The sequence below is a fragment of the Poecilia formosa genome, unplaced genomic scaffold, assembly GCF_000485575.1.
Source record: "Poecilia formosa unplaced genomic scaffold, Poecilia_formosa-5.1.2 Scaffold184, whole genome shotgun sequence".
In the NCBI taxonomy this organism is placed as follows: Eukaryota; Metazoa; Chordata; class Actinopteri; order Cyprinodontiformes; family Poeciliidae; genus Poecilia; species Poecilia formosa.
Window position 1 is genome coordinate 314,670 of NW_006800123.1, and position 15,565 is coordinate 330,234.

The window sequence follows — 15,565 nt, forward strand, 5'->3', positions numbered from 1 at the left end:
GTAACATTTTTATGACTTTATGATGTTTGTGTTGCATCTCACCTCTCCAAAGGGTTTGAGTGTGACTATGTTGTAGGAAGCAGGATCGCGCTCCACTAGACATGTTTCTGTGAGGGCAAGGATTCGCTTAACCGGCTCCTGGAAGGCACAACAACACACCGAGATCATAATACCAATAATCATAAGCTGCTGAAGCAAGCAGCTGACACTGAATTAAATATTTCATCCTGCTAAGTCAAAAGGACCCAATTAAACAAAGATGGAAGAGACATTATGATGTCAAATTTGGTGTATAAACTTTTACACCAAGTAGAAGTGGTGAAATGAACAGAAATGAAGTAAAACTAAACAAATTTGTCTGGAAAGATCAACTATAAATCTCTGCACAGAATTTCTTTTCTTGTGCCAGCAGAGACTTTTGCTGTTTGGAGACATGTTTTCAGATTGCCAATAACATTTTGAAAGCCCTCTCATTGGTATACTAGCACCAATGTGTTCCACCATTGAAAACAAATGGGTAAAAGGCAACATAAGATCAGACGAAAGCCTACATTTCCACAGTGGAGACGGTTTTATCATGCAAGAAAGAATGAAATATGATAACTTGTCCTTTGGTTTCTCCATTACATAATGGCTAAAACAATTATTTTTATTGTAGCAATGAAGCTGATAAAAGAATCCATCCAAACTAACCAGTAAATCAATTTATTGTGCATTTCTAAACAGAATAACAAACTGACAAGTCAGATGCATCTTTAATTTAATAAATATTTCTTATACTTCCTACCGAGTGGCGTGTTGTGATCTTCTGCACCACGAACTCTGCCAGAGAGGTGATGCTCTCGTCTGAGCTGTACTTTCCCAACCTGTCTGTCACGAAACCCTCAAAGGTCAGAGCCTCCTTCCTCAGGCGTAGCATGATGCCGATGTAGTTTCCGGCATGTTCGATGGCGCTCCGGATGATTTCATCTCGATGCTCAGAGGCAAAAAGATGCTAAAAGAAACAAGTAACCGAGAATCCTGAATGTGCACAGCCAGTAAGTACATGAAGATAAAAACAGACACCCGAGCACATAGTTAAACTTTTCCATGTCCTTTTAAATGATACATACTAGTCTGCTGAAGCCACCGTAAAGGATGCAGAATCCTCCCTGGTAATCAGAAACCTCGACAAAGCCCTCTATGTTTCTGTAGTCGTAGGAACACACCACTCTGTTAGTGTGAGGGTCGATTTGGTCGATGCCACCAGGGGTCACCTCTAAATTAACCGGCTTCCGCATGTCGCTCCAGTGATGCTTGTAGCAGTTGTAACGCTGTGAAATGTTAATCACACGTATGTTATAAAACAACAGTCATTAATATGGCAAACATTCAGGTCAAGACTTTATCTCTTAGAAAATCTAAGATAAAGACCACCACATTATATTTCTGACCATAAGTTCTGATTCAACTGGTTCTCTCGGTTCCCAGGATTGTCAAGGAATTTCAGTAAATTAAATGTTGCTTCAGTTTATTTACATTTGTTGATGCACATTTTTCATCTCATCTTCACAATGTTAATATCTTCTAAAGACCAGATAATTTGAGATTTTTTTTAAACCTCCATTTGAAAGTGGGTGTGTTTATTTACTTAGCAAAACTCAGTAAACCAGGATCTAGTGAGTTTCATTTTCCCTTATTTTTAGTGTCTTTATTAGACATCAGTACTTACCCTACCAGTAATCTTCCCTTCTGAAAACTCAGTTCTGAATCTCTGCAAATCAAAAACAGAAAGACACAAAAACAAAATTCAGTTTTGTTGGTGTTTTCCAATGCTGAACTCACCAACCTAAATTTGAAACCACCTTGTGTGCTGATTCATATTTTGGTTTCAAAACTAGAGAATCATTTGGTCATTCATAAAAATATTTGGAAAACCTGACTGAATTCTGCACAGTCAAAAACATTAGACAAAATATTGATGACAGAGTATTTTTCCTGACCAGTGCTTCTGTGAGTAGCTCTGTCCGGTGCTCCGTTGAGAACTTGAGCGTTTCTGACTTTTTGCCGCTGCCTTTGCGGAATGTGAGGCTGAACTCTGTCCCTTGGCCTTTTCCAACTGGACCGATGCCACAGATGTCTCCATAAGGCCACTGGCAGCAGAGAAAGAAATTAAATCAACTGACGTATGATAAAATACGAATTAGGAGCGCACTCGTCTGAATTTTGTGACTGATTTCTCAGCTCCATTTTAATAGAGCCGGCAAATTATATCCTCAAAACAACAGCTTAAGTCTTATTTACTCAGTAACAACCACCACAGCTTTAGTTGGCACAAACTGGGAGCTTTGGTAATGTTAGTTCATCGATTTGAAAATCATTTAATTTCTGGATTTCAGACCAGTTGTTCACCATCTCATTCTCAATGAACCGATAATACAAATAAAAAATTACAATTTCTCACCAAAACTATGGATCATTTATCATTTTGTCACTTAAAGTCCTCTTTTACAGCACTCTCTAGAGACATTTGATGAAAATTAAAATGATGCTTCTGTTAGAATGAGAGGTTTCAATGAGGAGTTGCTTAATGGTTATCGATTATGAAATATAGTTCATATCCTGGCCTGATCAGAACTGGAACATATCTTTACCTGCAGGCTGCAGCATACTAAAACCTTACGATATGTGACGGCAGACCACAGCTTGAAGTAATGCACTTCACGTGGATTTTTAATCGTTAAAAATCTATTTCAAGTGCATCTCAAAATCTCAGTCAGCAACAGCAGACAGAGTGGGGTTCCTGTAAGACCAGAGAGTTTCTGTAAAGCCTGATTTGTAGGTACTGACCTGATTCGTTACTTCTAGCGTGGTCGGGTTATAAGTGGTAATGCCATGCGTCCCCACTGAAAAGACTCGCTTGTATCTGCAACATAAAGAGGAGACAAGTCAGAATATACAGTTCCTGTGACCCAGTTTTTTGTTCTGTAATGATTTATGATGACTTTGAAGACCTAAAAACATGTATTTTTATATATTTTGTATATTTTTTGTACTTTAGACTTTAAAACAAGGTAAAATATATTCATAAACAATTAATTTCTTGGTTAAATGCCCCTTAAAAAGCAACACATTTTCCAAGAATGTGTTGCAGCCGGTGACATTTTGTCCAATTTTTGTGGCAGAATTTGTAGCATTCATATATACTACAAATCTGAGGTTGGGGTTTGATAAGGCCATCATTGACACCTTATCTTAGCTTGTTTAACCTGTTACAAAACAAGTTTTGAAGAATATTTTTGATTGTCTTACTGGAACACCTGATCGTATCTAAAGCTTCAACCATCGGACCCCAACAGACAGCCTTCGATGAAAGGAGGTTAGTTAGGACGTTTATGAACAATCAAGGATCAAATGAACTGGAAAACAGCTATCAGTTTGCACTCTGAAGCTGGTTTTACATCACCATGGACTGAGAATGTGCCGACCAGGAGAGAAGTTCCTACTCTACCACAAAAACCTTCAAATGGACTGAAATTCACAGCCGGTAGACGATCCCTTTTAGATAATTGTTCAATGGTCAAATGAGACAAAGACTGGGCTCCTGGTCCCTGTACAATAGAACAGGTTGTACAAAGACACTAGGCATATGACGGGTGTATCACTTCATCTGCCTCTTTTCTTATCCTGATGCACCCAATACTTTGAAAGAGGGTAAATCTGGACTCATCAGACCACATGACCTTCTTCCAATCCTCCAGAGTCCAATCTTTATGCTCCCTCACAAACTAAAGCCTTTTTCTCTGGTTAGCCTCACTGTGGTTTTCTTATGGCCTCACAGCTGTTCAATCCAAATCCATCGACTTCCCTTCACATTTTACACATGGAAATGCTCTTACTGACCCTGTTAAACTTAGCTCTGAGTTCTACTGCTGTTTTTCTTCGCTTTGGGGTCATCTAATGCTTAACTGATCACCAATCACGATCATTCCAGATTTTTTCCAACCACATTTCTTCCTCTCAGACGATTGTTCACCACTTTCCATCCACTTCTTAATACGTTGGACAACGTTCTCAACCCAAACTCAGTTGTGTCTGCAGTCTCTATAGATGTTTTCTCTGCTTGGTGCCAATGATTCAACACTTCTGAAACAGACTTGCATATTTTCCATGACCACAGGATGTGTCTTTCAACATGGTTTTTTAAGAAATGAGAAGCTACACATTGCACCAGCTGTGGTTAAATAACTTGTCAGTTGAAAGATAATGGCCTATCCAGTAATTATCCAATGGGAGCCTTGTACCCGTTTGGATGCGACTCCTCTTTTGGCCAGGCAGTGTATTAGTGGGCTGTATATTAATACTTCAGTCTTTATAAATAATTTTGCATAGATCGGAAATAAATTTAGATTTGAGAACCCAGCTCCTAGTTTTAAAAATTCACTAATGTGTTAAGATTTCCCTTTAAAAAACAACAGTTCTAGTGACTTATTGGCCCAAAGTAATGACATTTAAAGGTATAATAGCTCTTGGAAAGACAGAAAAAAATGACACAATCAGCACTCAGCAATCAAATCCATCATTGCTTAGCTCATTTCCAGGCATGTTTGAGTCAATATGAAATATGATACAGATAAGATGACTAACATCTCACCAACTGCTTCCATCAACACATCACCAGTCACAGACTGCAGTAAAGGCAGCAGAAGCTTTAATCACTATTGAGATTTGCTGCTTTTTCCATCCTTTTAATGACTGAGAAAGGTAACGGTTTGATGTTGGAGACTTTGGATCCTATGAAACGAGTCACTGACACCGAGGGAACAAACACTAATTCATTAACTTTTACAGTTGGTCTTTCTCACAGAGTAGGAAGGAAGTGTGAAAGATATGTGTGTGTGTGTGTGTGCCAAACAGTGACTGCTTGTGGGGATGTGCACAAACCAACAGCCAAATCGAAGTGTGTCTCGTTGCGGTTTGGCAATAGTTTCACTTGGCACGCTCGAGTAATTCATCACATTCTGTTGACGGATTTGAAAATTTATAATTATTTGACATTTTTCATAGTGTAAAACAGAGATTTTAAAGTTCAAATATAAGAAACATGCCAGTCAGTCCTACATTCATGCTGTTTCCCTTATATTACTACTGTTTGCAGAAAATGCTGACTTGGCATCTTTCCTTTTTACACATCCTCATTATGGCAGGACAACAGGAGGTGCGGTGCAGAGACCGTTTCAGCAGCTGTCCAACTACTAGGGAGCAGGTTGGGGGTGGGGGGCATAATTGAGAGGCTACTTCTACATAATGCATTTGCAGCTGAGGCTGAAGTGCCTGACAAATACAAACAGACAGGACAGGCAGTGACCTGAGGCGAGGCTAAAGTAGAACATTAGGATTGGCATCATACGCCCTGCAAAATTACTCCAATGCACCATCACCACTGAAATGATGATAAAGATAAGAGGCTAAGTGATTCATCTGTTTGGTGAATTAAAATGCACTGACAGGAGGATCAAAATAAGTGGAATCTATAGTAAATGACTGTGTAGCCTCCAGGCCTGGGGGCGGGGGGGTTTCTCCAACCACGTTCATCTTGGTTTGGAAATATTTGCAGTAGTGAAAAAAGAACGACAGGCATTCTGTGAAAATGAAAGCAGCTAAACAATTAGGTTGCATTGTTACACATAAAAAAGGTATTCTGCACTACAGGCACTTGAAAACTACAACAAATTAAGCAGGCGTTTATTCTCCACTGCTGATTAAGTCTATATCAAAATGAGTGTAACAAAAAAAATCTGAGGCATACATAACATTATGCCAACTGCAGCAATTGATGTTTTTTCTGCTTTAAATAACAGCAAAAAGATTATATTAATGCAAGTTTGTTATAAATGTATGCGTACGTACCATGCAATGAGGTACTTATAGTGTAGGAAATCATACCATGAGAATATTGTAAGCAAGCCAGAAATAACATGCCTAATATAAATCTGCCATTTTGGCTAACCAGACAAAAACCCAGACATCTGGGTTTGACATGGTTAAGTTGAGGTAATGTGACTGCATGCATATTGGCATATTTCCATTTAAGGGTTTAAACATCACAGCATCAAACTTGTAGATATCATATTCGCAAAACTGCTTATGGGGAAAAAATACCAAGCAGAAAACTAAAAACATCCAATCAATCTGCTTTTTAAAAATGCACCTGCACTCATTGGGGCACTTCTGGTTTAGATATTTTGGGGCCATGCATCTCCTCTTCTGTCTTGACCTTGGTTCAGACTGGTCCGAAATGAGTATCAGCACAAAGTTAGTTAATTATTCATAGACTGTGGGCTGACTTTCTATTTTAGCACAGTGACAAAATCCAAATATCCTTGACTAATTCCTTTGAGAAGCCGAGTTCATGTCCACACTGTGCCCAGGATTTGTTGGGAGTGGTTAAATGTGATATAGCAGAAATAATAGCATTAAAAGACACCGAGAACTGCTTAAGTCATCTCACCACAGCTTAGGATTTATTCAGTTAACTGAGTGATTCTGCAACCAGTCAGGCAAAAGTGACACTGGTGTTTGATTTCACAAATAAATCTCAGATTTGAATTCCCTGTAAGACATGTAAATCAACCTGGAGAAACCTGAGCTACCATGAGCCCTTTTACAAGCCTTATTGCATTGTATCTGCATAAAAATAAAGATATCCCATTCATCAGCACCATGCTGTAATTTGATTACACAGAATGAAAACTGTAAGATGATAAGAATAGGATTTGCATGGATTTGCAGACTCTTCTTTTTGGCCAGCTACACCTTTGCTCCAGCTACGGGGAATAGAGAGCTGAATCAATTCAGAACCCAATTTTCCATCCCTCAATTAAGATACCAAAGCTCAAAGAGCTCCTGTGATGGGTATCTTAGTATAGTTTTCCTATATACTTCATTTAAGTACATCATCCAACAAGCTTTGTTTGGAGTGCATTATTCTTAAGATGGTGCGACCAAACCGCATGTCTTTAAAGCTCCTTCCAAAGTTTCATAATAAATCACATTAGGCAACTTCCTGTAGAGGACTCCTCACTACCGCCTCCCATCCATAAGCAAATTGTCCCCTATTTTGCACAAACAACACAGACCGAGAAGCACAGATAAGTACAACTCCATTTTATACTGAACAACCAAACAAACATTGTTCACAAAGAGAGAATCAAACGATAACTGAAAAAAGAGCCTAGTAACCGCTCCACATATGAATATACAAACAAAACGTAATTTTACCCACAGGACAAACAGCCCATGCACCAACATGACAAAGTAGGTTTTACAGTAACACTCAAGTTACGACAGCATTCAGAGAAGAGTGAAGATAGGCTGTGATTTACATATGCATGCACAAAAATGAGAAGTTATGATGATATAAATATATACATATAAAAAAGATTAAGCTTCTAAGCATATTTCAGGTCAAAATTGAATATTTTTCAAAATAATATTCCCATAATTTGCAGTGGTTACTAGATATTGTTTAAGGTATAAAAAGACTAAACATTAACTTGGATTTTACGGCAGATATTTGAACCACTATGAGCCTTTAAATGGGGAAATCTGCAAGACCTAGACGGAGGGAGACAGGAAGGAAGACGAGCTGACAATGAATGAATGAATGAATGAATGAATGGACAGACAGACAAATGGGAGGACACGAAAGGGTTGGTACCACATATCTGTCACTGGTGGAAAATTCTTATAACAGTAAGGCTGAATCAAGCTGCAGGCGCGCTGAGTAAACACTAGTGGGCCGATACAGGTGGAGAAACAAACAGGAACAGACAAAGGAATGGATAAATGCAAATGAGCAGAACAAAGGATGGTTGCACAAAAAGATGAATAGATAGATGTTTGTTAATCTCTTAAATGTGACCGAGAGTCCATGGAGAATCCATTTTTACAGAAAGGGAAAGCCTTCCATTCACAGGATACAAACATAAAGACCCAGTAACTTCCAAGGCAGTCACAAGACTTTTAGTAAATGAGCACAAACAGGTCATAATTGGGTCTTTCAGACATGCAGCAATGTTTAGCAATTTATATCCCCAAAACAACTTTTGAAACAAAAAAAGCTAATTAAAACCATCAAAGCAACAAAATACTGTTTAGTAGTCAGCCTCACGTTGCTTTAAAAAAACAAATGTAGAGCAGAAAACAGTTTTAAACTTCAACCTGAGCAAAATAAAAGAGAAAGCAGAAGTAAATTCATATTTTTTAAATAAAAAAAATTCACAGAAAACCACTTGCATATTACATAACCCACACAGGCCTCTCTTGGGAAATCAAACATTATGAAGTCGGATGAAAAGAAAACATCCAAACTATTTCTTCTTCTATTGAGCTAATGAAAGTCAGATGGATCCAATGTATTGTGCTTGACCCAATTCATGAAATCCTGCTCCACCCCAGCTGTGCTTCATCTGCCAGCATTCATACTTTTATGTCAGTGAATGCAACCACATAGCTTTGCTAATCCCAAATATCTGCACTACACATGCACCAAGTCAGGTTTCATTTTCATTTCTTTCAGCTTTCTGACTTGTTCAGACTTGCCCACTTAAATCGCACATCCTTCAACTTTTGTGTTTCTTTAGAAAAAGCAATGCTATCTGATTTCTCTCAGTAAGAGCATTTCACCAAAACTGGGTTAGATACGTTATACTGATGACAAGTCAGGACACGTAGACCAATTTAAATAAACACAAGAGCCTTATACTGCATCACTGCATCAACACTGGCTTCTACTGGACTCACCAGAAAGCATTAGGAGGCTGAGTGAGTGATGCCCTGCAGCCCTGCTTAAATTACTCAAGTCAATGAGAGGCCTTAACAGGACAAAACATTTAGAAAGCATGTATTGGTAATGTGATCTGACCAACACACGACTTGAACTGCAGCATGCATTATATCAGCACAGAGGGCCTCCATTATCCACCATCTCTGAAACACAGTTCTTAAACATTTTATCCATTTCTAGAATTCATACACCACAGCATATAATGCTTTAAGGGTGTTTTCACACCTGGTAGACTCTGTTGTATTGGGGACCAAAACTGCAACATTTCTTACACTTTCAGCTGGTGCGGTTCGTTTTCACACTGCATTGTGTCAAACACACTAATCCTTCAAAAAAATGTGTCCCCTCCCACCTATGGTGCACCAACAACCACTTAAGGACACAAAAACCTTTGAAGATGACATGACCGCAACTTCCTTCTTCACGAAATGTAAGTAAAATGGAGTCGTGTCAGATTTTAGAGGTTGTAGGATTTCTCTTTTGTCTTTGGTAAAATATTATGAGTCATTTCTCCTGCTACCACTAAACTTTCGTGTTTTTGTTTTGGTTGCATTTACGCAGAATACCCTGGCCTTTAGTTTACTTCCTGCTTTTGGAACGGTCTCTTTACATATGTACTTTAACAGCAAAACAGTTCACTTCAACAGAACCGTGAGCCAAGTTTGCTTTTATAAACCGCATCAGATAGCGCATTCACACCTCCCCAAATAAACCAGACTTTCTCGAAGAATGGACACTATTATACATTAGCCTAAGAGTGCACAGTAACCCATGCAGAGCAATACAGTACATTATAACCACAAATTTTAATGTTATGTATTAGGATTTTTAAAAAATCAAAAGAACTCTGACCATCTCACAGAGCTCAGTTCAATCCGCTGTCTGAAAATGGATGGAGTACTAAAATATCTGGCCAATAAGAGCAAGCCAAGACTTCAGATGTGTAAAGAGATCCATCCCAGAAGATCTGTCACCTAAACCAATAAAGCAAGCTGCTCATGTTTGTGGTTGTAAGATGAAAAAAGCTAAAAATATTTAAGGGTAGGAACACTTCTGCAAGGCATCACATGCGGTTCCATCACCCTGTATAGCCTCTGCCAGCAGAAAAGTGTTGCTGTCCAAAGATTAATCGGCACAACTTATGTTTCAGAAAAGGGGATGTATATAATTTACCTTCCAGAAAACAACTGCATATCAACATACTGATATCTTGCAAAAGACTATATTTTTCCTCAGTGCACTATCGGTTTCACCCGAAAGCGAAGCAAAACAGATCAATCACATGTCTGCAGACTGAGGTCTGAGGACCCATTATGCTCAACAAAGATAACACAATAGAAGCCCTGAGTCAGGATTTCAGGATTTTCTCCCTAACCACATTAATCAGAGCTGAGATTTTGGTCAGTTTATAATACAAACTGGTTATGTTTAAAAAGAATACAAAAATGTGCGTCTTACTTTCCTCTCCAAGAGTGTTTCGTGGTGTAGAAACAGGCCAGGTCTTTGTTGTCTTTCAGGATATTCATCTTTTCCCAAGACCTAAAACATAGGCATAAAAATATGTTTTTAGTATGATACTTTTATGGTAGCAGGGATTAAATTGTTTATTACACCACAAACTTTGGTCCAAGGGGGTTCTCTGCAAGTCATTACTACTTATTTACAAGACACACTCCAACACACTGTTCTTCACAGCATCATTCAACATTTTTTAACTCAAGTCAGCGAGGAAACACTGTAAACAGCTATTAAATAACAGAGAGAGAGAGTCATCCCGCGATTGCCGTCTGATTCCAGTTAAAAGCCACTGGATCTGTCTACTACCTGAAAAATTATTACAGTGAACCAGAGGAATACATGTCAATCCAGTCAGTGATATTTGTTGATTAGCTCAAGATAAAAATATGTTTGTTTGTGTGTCCAATGAAAGAATAAAAGCACAAGTATTTGGAGGTCATTCAGAAGCTACATTATTTAGTTAAGCTTGCAAACTAGCAAAATGAATGGGAATGTCTGGAAGATTAACCTTTCAAAGAAACCATAATATAGTTGAGCAAGAGGAGGAAACAGCTGCCTTTCTTACTCTGAGTACAGTCACTTGCTTCTGTTGGCTGGACTGTGACAAGGGGAACCTGTGTCAGCACTCAGCCAGGATCCTGGAAAAGTCCAACTACAGTTTTCCTTCCTCTTCATTCCAGTGTGCAAATGAAGCTGCATTATTGACTGAATGGTGAGGGATTCCTAGAGTGCTGAGGTGAGTTTTAGAAGTGCCATTTTAGATAAGAACTGGCAAGTCATTCAGGTATCCCCTTCATTATGGAAATTACACAAAGTTTTAATCAAATGCATGTCTATGAACTGCCTACATGCACAACTGGGAAGTTTGCTCTACATAGAGGCAGTTGGCTGCCATAAATTTAGTGTGATGAGAGTAGCTAGTAATCAGGACTGGGTCAGGTGATTGCCCTTCCCACTTCTTCTGGATCACTCTCAGGCTGTTAAAAAAACATGCAATAACTAGAGAACAGAGGAGCAAACTTTGTGTGGATCATAGCTCAAAACAAAGCATATCTAAGTGTTTATAACGATTGTAGATACTAAACAATATTTCAGCAAACATTATACAAAACAGCAATAAACATGAACTTGACTTATTGGTTCAGTGTATTATGTCATAAGAAAGAAAGAGAAACCGGGATTTGTTAAAGGTTTCAATTAATTTATGCATTCCATTTCCAAGCTTAAAGTTAGAAAAAAAGCAGAGTTTCCTCAGGTGGGAACACTAATATTTACAGTTATTCCTCCTGGCTACTTTGGAAATGGAATAATGTTAAGTTGGGTTTGATCCCATATCAGAGGTAAAAGGATCAAAGTATAAGAATCCACTGGCTGTTCATTCCTACTTCACTGTTGTCCCTTTTTTATTTTCCCACAGCACAATTCAATATGAAGCTTAAAAACAAAGTGTTTTTTATGTGTTGGTCACCAACACCTTTATATCAAAATGAAGCTTGTTTGTATTCATCTTGGAAATTATAGCCACAACTCTGGGGTATAATTAACTCTACAAATAAACAATAAATGATAATAAAAAGATGGGACAGATGCCGTCACTGTATGTGATCCAATGCAACCCAGACCCATTCAGAAAGATAAACACAAGCTACGGATTTAGTTTGTCTTGAAACATTTACAATTTTTTAAAAACAGTTATTTCAAATCGCAAAGACAGTTTCAGTTTTCAGAGCTGTTTGGAAAGAGTTTTATTTCAGAGACCATCACTGGAAAACTACTTTAGCATCAGTGTGAGGTTCAAGGTTCAAATAGTCATGTGCCATGACATCAGTTCAGTCCTATCTGTTAAACTCATGACACCTGCGTTATGAAGAGTTGATTTAGACATTCAGAATGACATCAATTAAGTAAAACGTTACAGGAATATCAGTGTGTGATGCCTTTCTAGTATTTTCATCTGACCAAGCCTTGCAACACCCTCCTGTATTTGCCAATTACATGAAGCAATCACTCTTCCAACACAGGAACATAAAGGCCAGGAACTTGCCGTCACTTTATTTTTGGGGGGCTCAATGAAGATTCCGAGAGCTAAATAATTTGCACGTTGAATCTTTTTAACAATAAAGCCGAAAACTAATTGCCATAAGAGCATTTGCAGGATAATGTCACTTGTTTAAGCCCCAATGTGTGCGTGAGCTGCAGTAAATCCATGACAGACAGAATTAACGTTACCTGTCTCCCAGGAAGCTACTTCATTGCAGCAGGCCTCCACGGTCAAAAACAAACACAGCAACTCTCTTTTGGTGTGTTAACGCTAGTGCTTCATCTAACCGGGACAATAGCCACACCAGAAATACTTTTAAATGAGCGTTTGTTGCATTGAAATAGGTGGAGGCAGCGGTAGGCTAAGACTGGGTTAGCTACAGGTTAGCGGCTAACTAGCGCATCAATTAGATCCTAGCACCGGAGCTCAATCAAGAAAACACGAAGCAGACAGAAGTGGCACGTGCTAACAATAGCATTTACCTGTCAAATCACTAATGGGTGTTGAATGTAGCCGTCCCTCAGCCCCCCTCCCTCCTCTGACCGCGGCCAGTGCTCCTCAGTTTTCCCACTGTGACGCTGAAGACAGGTACCTACTCAGTTCCGCTGTGTTTCCCCCCAACAAGACTCAGGACGCTGCCATATTCCTGAGACCAAAAGGCAATAAAGTGCGCAGGCGCGAGGCCTGCCCTGTCATGCGGCTGTCAGCTGATTGGTGAGTGCGGAAGTGTTAAGCTGATCTTAGAACAGTTTTCATTTGGTTTTCATTTGACGTTTGAATGGAGGGATACTACCAAAGCCGACCTTAAAGCAGTTTTTTTGCGGTTCTGTCGAAACGCAACGTTTTTAAAGGGGTAAACTAGAATTTTTTTATGGGCCTCTTTTAAAAGATTATGAGATGTTAAAACCACAGGCGGATTGTAATTGTTACATTTACCCAGTTACATTTACTTGAGTAACGTTTAGGAAAATGTACTTCTATGAGTAGTTTTACTACGCCACACTTTACATTTATTTATTAAGTATCGTAACTCTTGAGTAAAATTTTCTGGCTACTGTACCCACTGCAAGCAACTTCACTGAATAAATAACAAACGTTTTTGAAACTAAAATATACGAAGCACAGGAACACACCTATTTTAAAGTAAGACTCCCTGTGTTGTACTCGACCTTAATGTAATTTTCAATTTCCTGAGTCTGTTTGGAGGTCAGTTGAAGATACATAAAACAATAGCTTATCACTGTAATGCATTACCCTGACTATACAACAGACACAAATACCTACTTTAAGTATTGGTGTCATAGGATTTATTTTGAAAAATTTTATTTGGAAAATTTGTAATTTTATTATTTTGTAATAGTAATATTATTTACACTGATTTTAAGATACTAACCACACTTATTTGTAAAATCCATTAAAATAACTTCATATATCTACAGAGTAACATGGCGTAGTCAGATTATTCTGTTTGCCATTGTGTTGGAAAAGTATAGTCATAAAAACATGTACCATCCCACAAGGAAGCTTTAATGTACGTTATGATAACAACAGTATCTCTTAGATATTTATTCAGACATTCATTCAGTCATCATGGGGCAACACAAAAACACACAACCACGCACACACTCTTACACCAATGGATCAATCAGACAGCCCAATTAACCATTAAGAGACATGCTTTTGGACTGTAAGGAAGGGGGGGAGATGGAAAAAATCAACATGAGCATGAGGAGAACATGCAGACTTTATACAGACAGATCATGGACTGGGATTCAGACCAAAGACCTTGGTTAAAGGCAACAGTGCTTGCAATTGCTACACAGTACAGCGACTTATAATGTAGTTTTAATCTCTGGGAGAAACTGATATTTATGTATACAAAAGAAATACATTGAATTAAGCTATTTATTAAAAGTAGGTGGTTAATTGCTCAGAACCTTTCCACAGAATCCCAGTTCAAAAATTGTGAACTATCCCTTTGATTTGGTTACGTTTTAAGCAAAATTAATTAAAATAGCTTAATAGTCAACAGCATGAAACCGCCTATAAATTTGGGTACAAAGGTAAAAAAAAAAAAAAAAAAAATAGCTTAATAGTCAACAGCATGAAACCGCCTATAAATTTGGGTAAAAAGGTAAAAAAAAAAAGAAAAAAAAAGCTTTATTTCTGTAAGTTTTGCTAAAAAAAAAAGAGCAACTATACTGCCATCTAGCGAGAGTTCCCCATCAATGCATGCATCTTACAGGCTGCTTCAGAGCACACAGGTCTACCATAGATATACATTTAAAACAACTTTAAACATCCAGGTACAATCTGTTTATTATCAATAATCAAAGACATTTAACCAAATTTCAAGTGAAGTTTACAGTCAAGTATGTTCAATGTAGCATATTTGAAAATAAGTTAAATCCCAGCTACAATAAATACCATTTACATTTTTTAAATTATCAAAGTATATATTTATTCCTATATTACTGCATTTTTAAGCAATCTAGACTTTCTAATCATTATTTCTTCTAGCTTTGAAGTTGCATCACTCATTCTACATGTGTAATTTATTGTAAGTACAGATATTTCATTATTCTGACCTTTTCATTCTACAATACAATTACTATTTGGCACCTTCCAAATAAATGTCTTTGTGTTACTGATGCCATGTCATCAAAAATAGGCGCAACTATCACAAGATACAGTCAGAACAGTACAGAAGCCTTAACATGTAATATCACAGAAAAATAGTAAGCAAAAATAACCAACAGCATTTGATCCTTAACTGTCAGCAACTCACCGCGACTGAAGATATAGAGGAAACATCTTGGCCTCTCTTAATGACTGATCTGTTACACTAAAACTCAAGTGGAGCAGCACAGAGTGGTCACGTTATAAGGCATCTGCCTGGGTGACAAACCATGCGCTGCCTGTTAGACTAATTCAATTACAGCAAGAGAAGCATGAGAAAAAGAAAAGTTTCCTTCTTCTTTCCCCATTTGAGTCTCCCCTTAACAGGATGGAGAGTGAAGCTCTTTAGGCTTTTGTTAGGATGACAAGACTTTCCCACTCAATTACTGTGAAAACTTTATTTGGCTCAGGTAAAGTCGATGAGGTTTCTGCAGCACAAATACGGTTATTTTTATGTTTCATGCAATCATTTCTTATATGTAGAGAAATTATATTGCAAA

At 38.0% G+C, this 15,565-nt stretch overlaps 1 protein-coding gene across 10 annotated transcripts in view; it reads right to left on the reverse strand.

The window, feature by feature from the left end:
- The window catches only part of dnajc13 (DnaJ heat shock protein family (Hsp40) member C13), a 32,938-nt gene extending 17,743 nt beyond the window's left edge, over positions 1-15,195 (reverse strand). For 6 of the 10 annotated variants that reach the window (XM_016678500.1, XM_007565941.2, XM_016678494.1 and 3 more), the window contains exons 1-8: positions 15,175-15,195; positions 10,286-10,366; positions 2,830-2,905; positions 1,983-2,132; positions 1,712-1,753; positions 1,113-1,313; positions 788-994; positions 43-138 (exon numbers count right to left, since the gene is read on the reverse strand). In XM_016678500.1, the coding sequence (XP_016533986.1) occupies positions 43-138; positions 788-994; positions 1,113-1,313; positions 1,712-1,753; positions 1,983-2,132; positions 2,830-2,905; positions 10,286-10,353 (840 nt within the window). In that variant the 5' untranslated portion in view covers positions 10,354-10,366; positions 15,175-15,195. Of the gene's footprint in view, positions 1-42; positions 139-787; positions 995-1,112; positions 1,314-1,711; positions 1,754-1,982; positions 2,133-2,829; positions 2,906-10,285; positions 10,367-12,574; positions 12,776-12,868; positions 13,080-15,174 lie in introns of those variants that run through there. The other 4 variants (XM_016678497.1, XM_016678496.1, XM_016678498.1 and 1 more) reach the window with 4 other exon arrangements.
- Between the last annotated feature and the right edge of the window lie 370 nt (positions 15,196-15,565).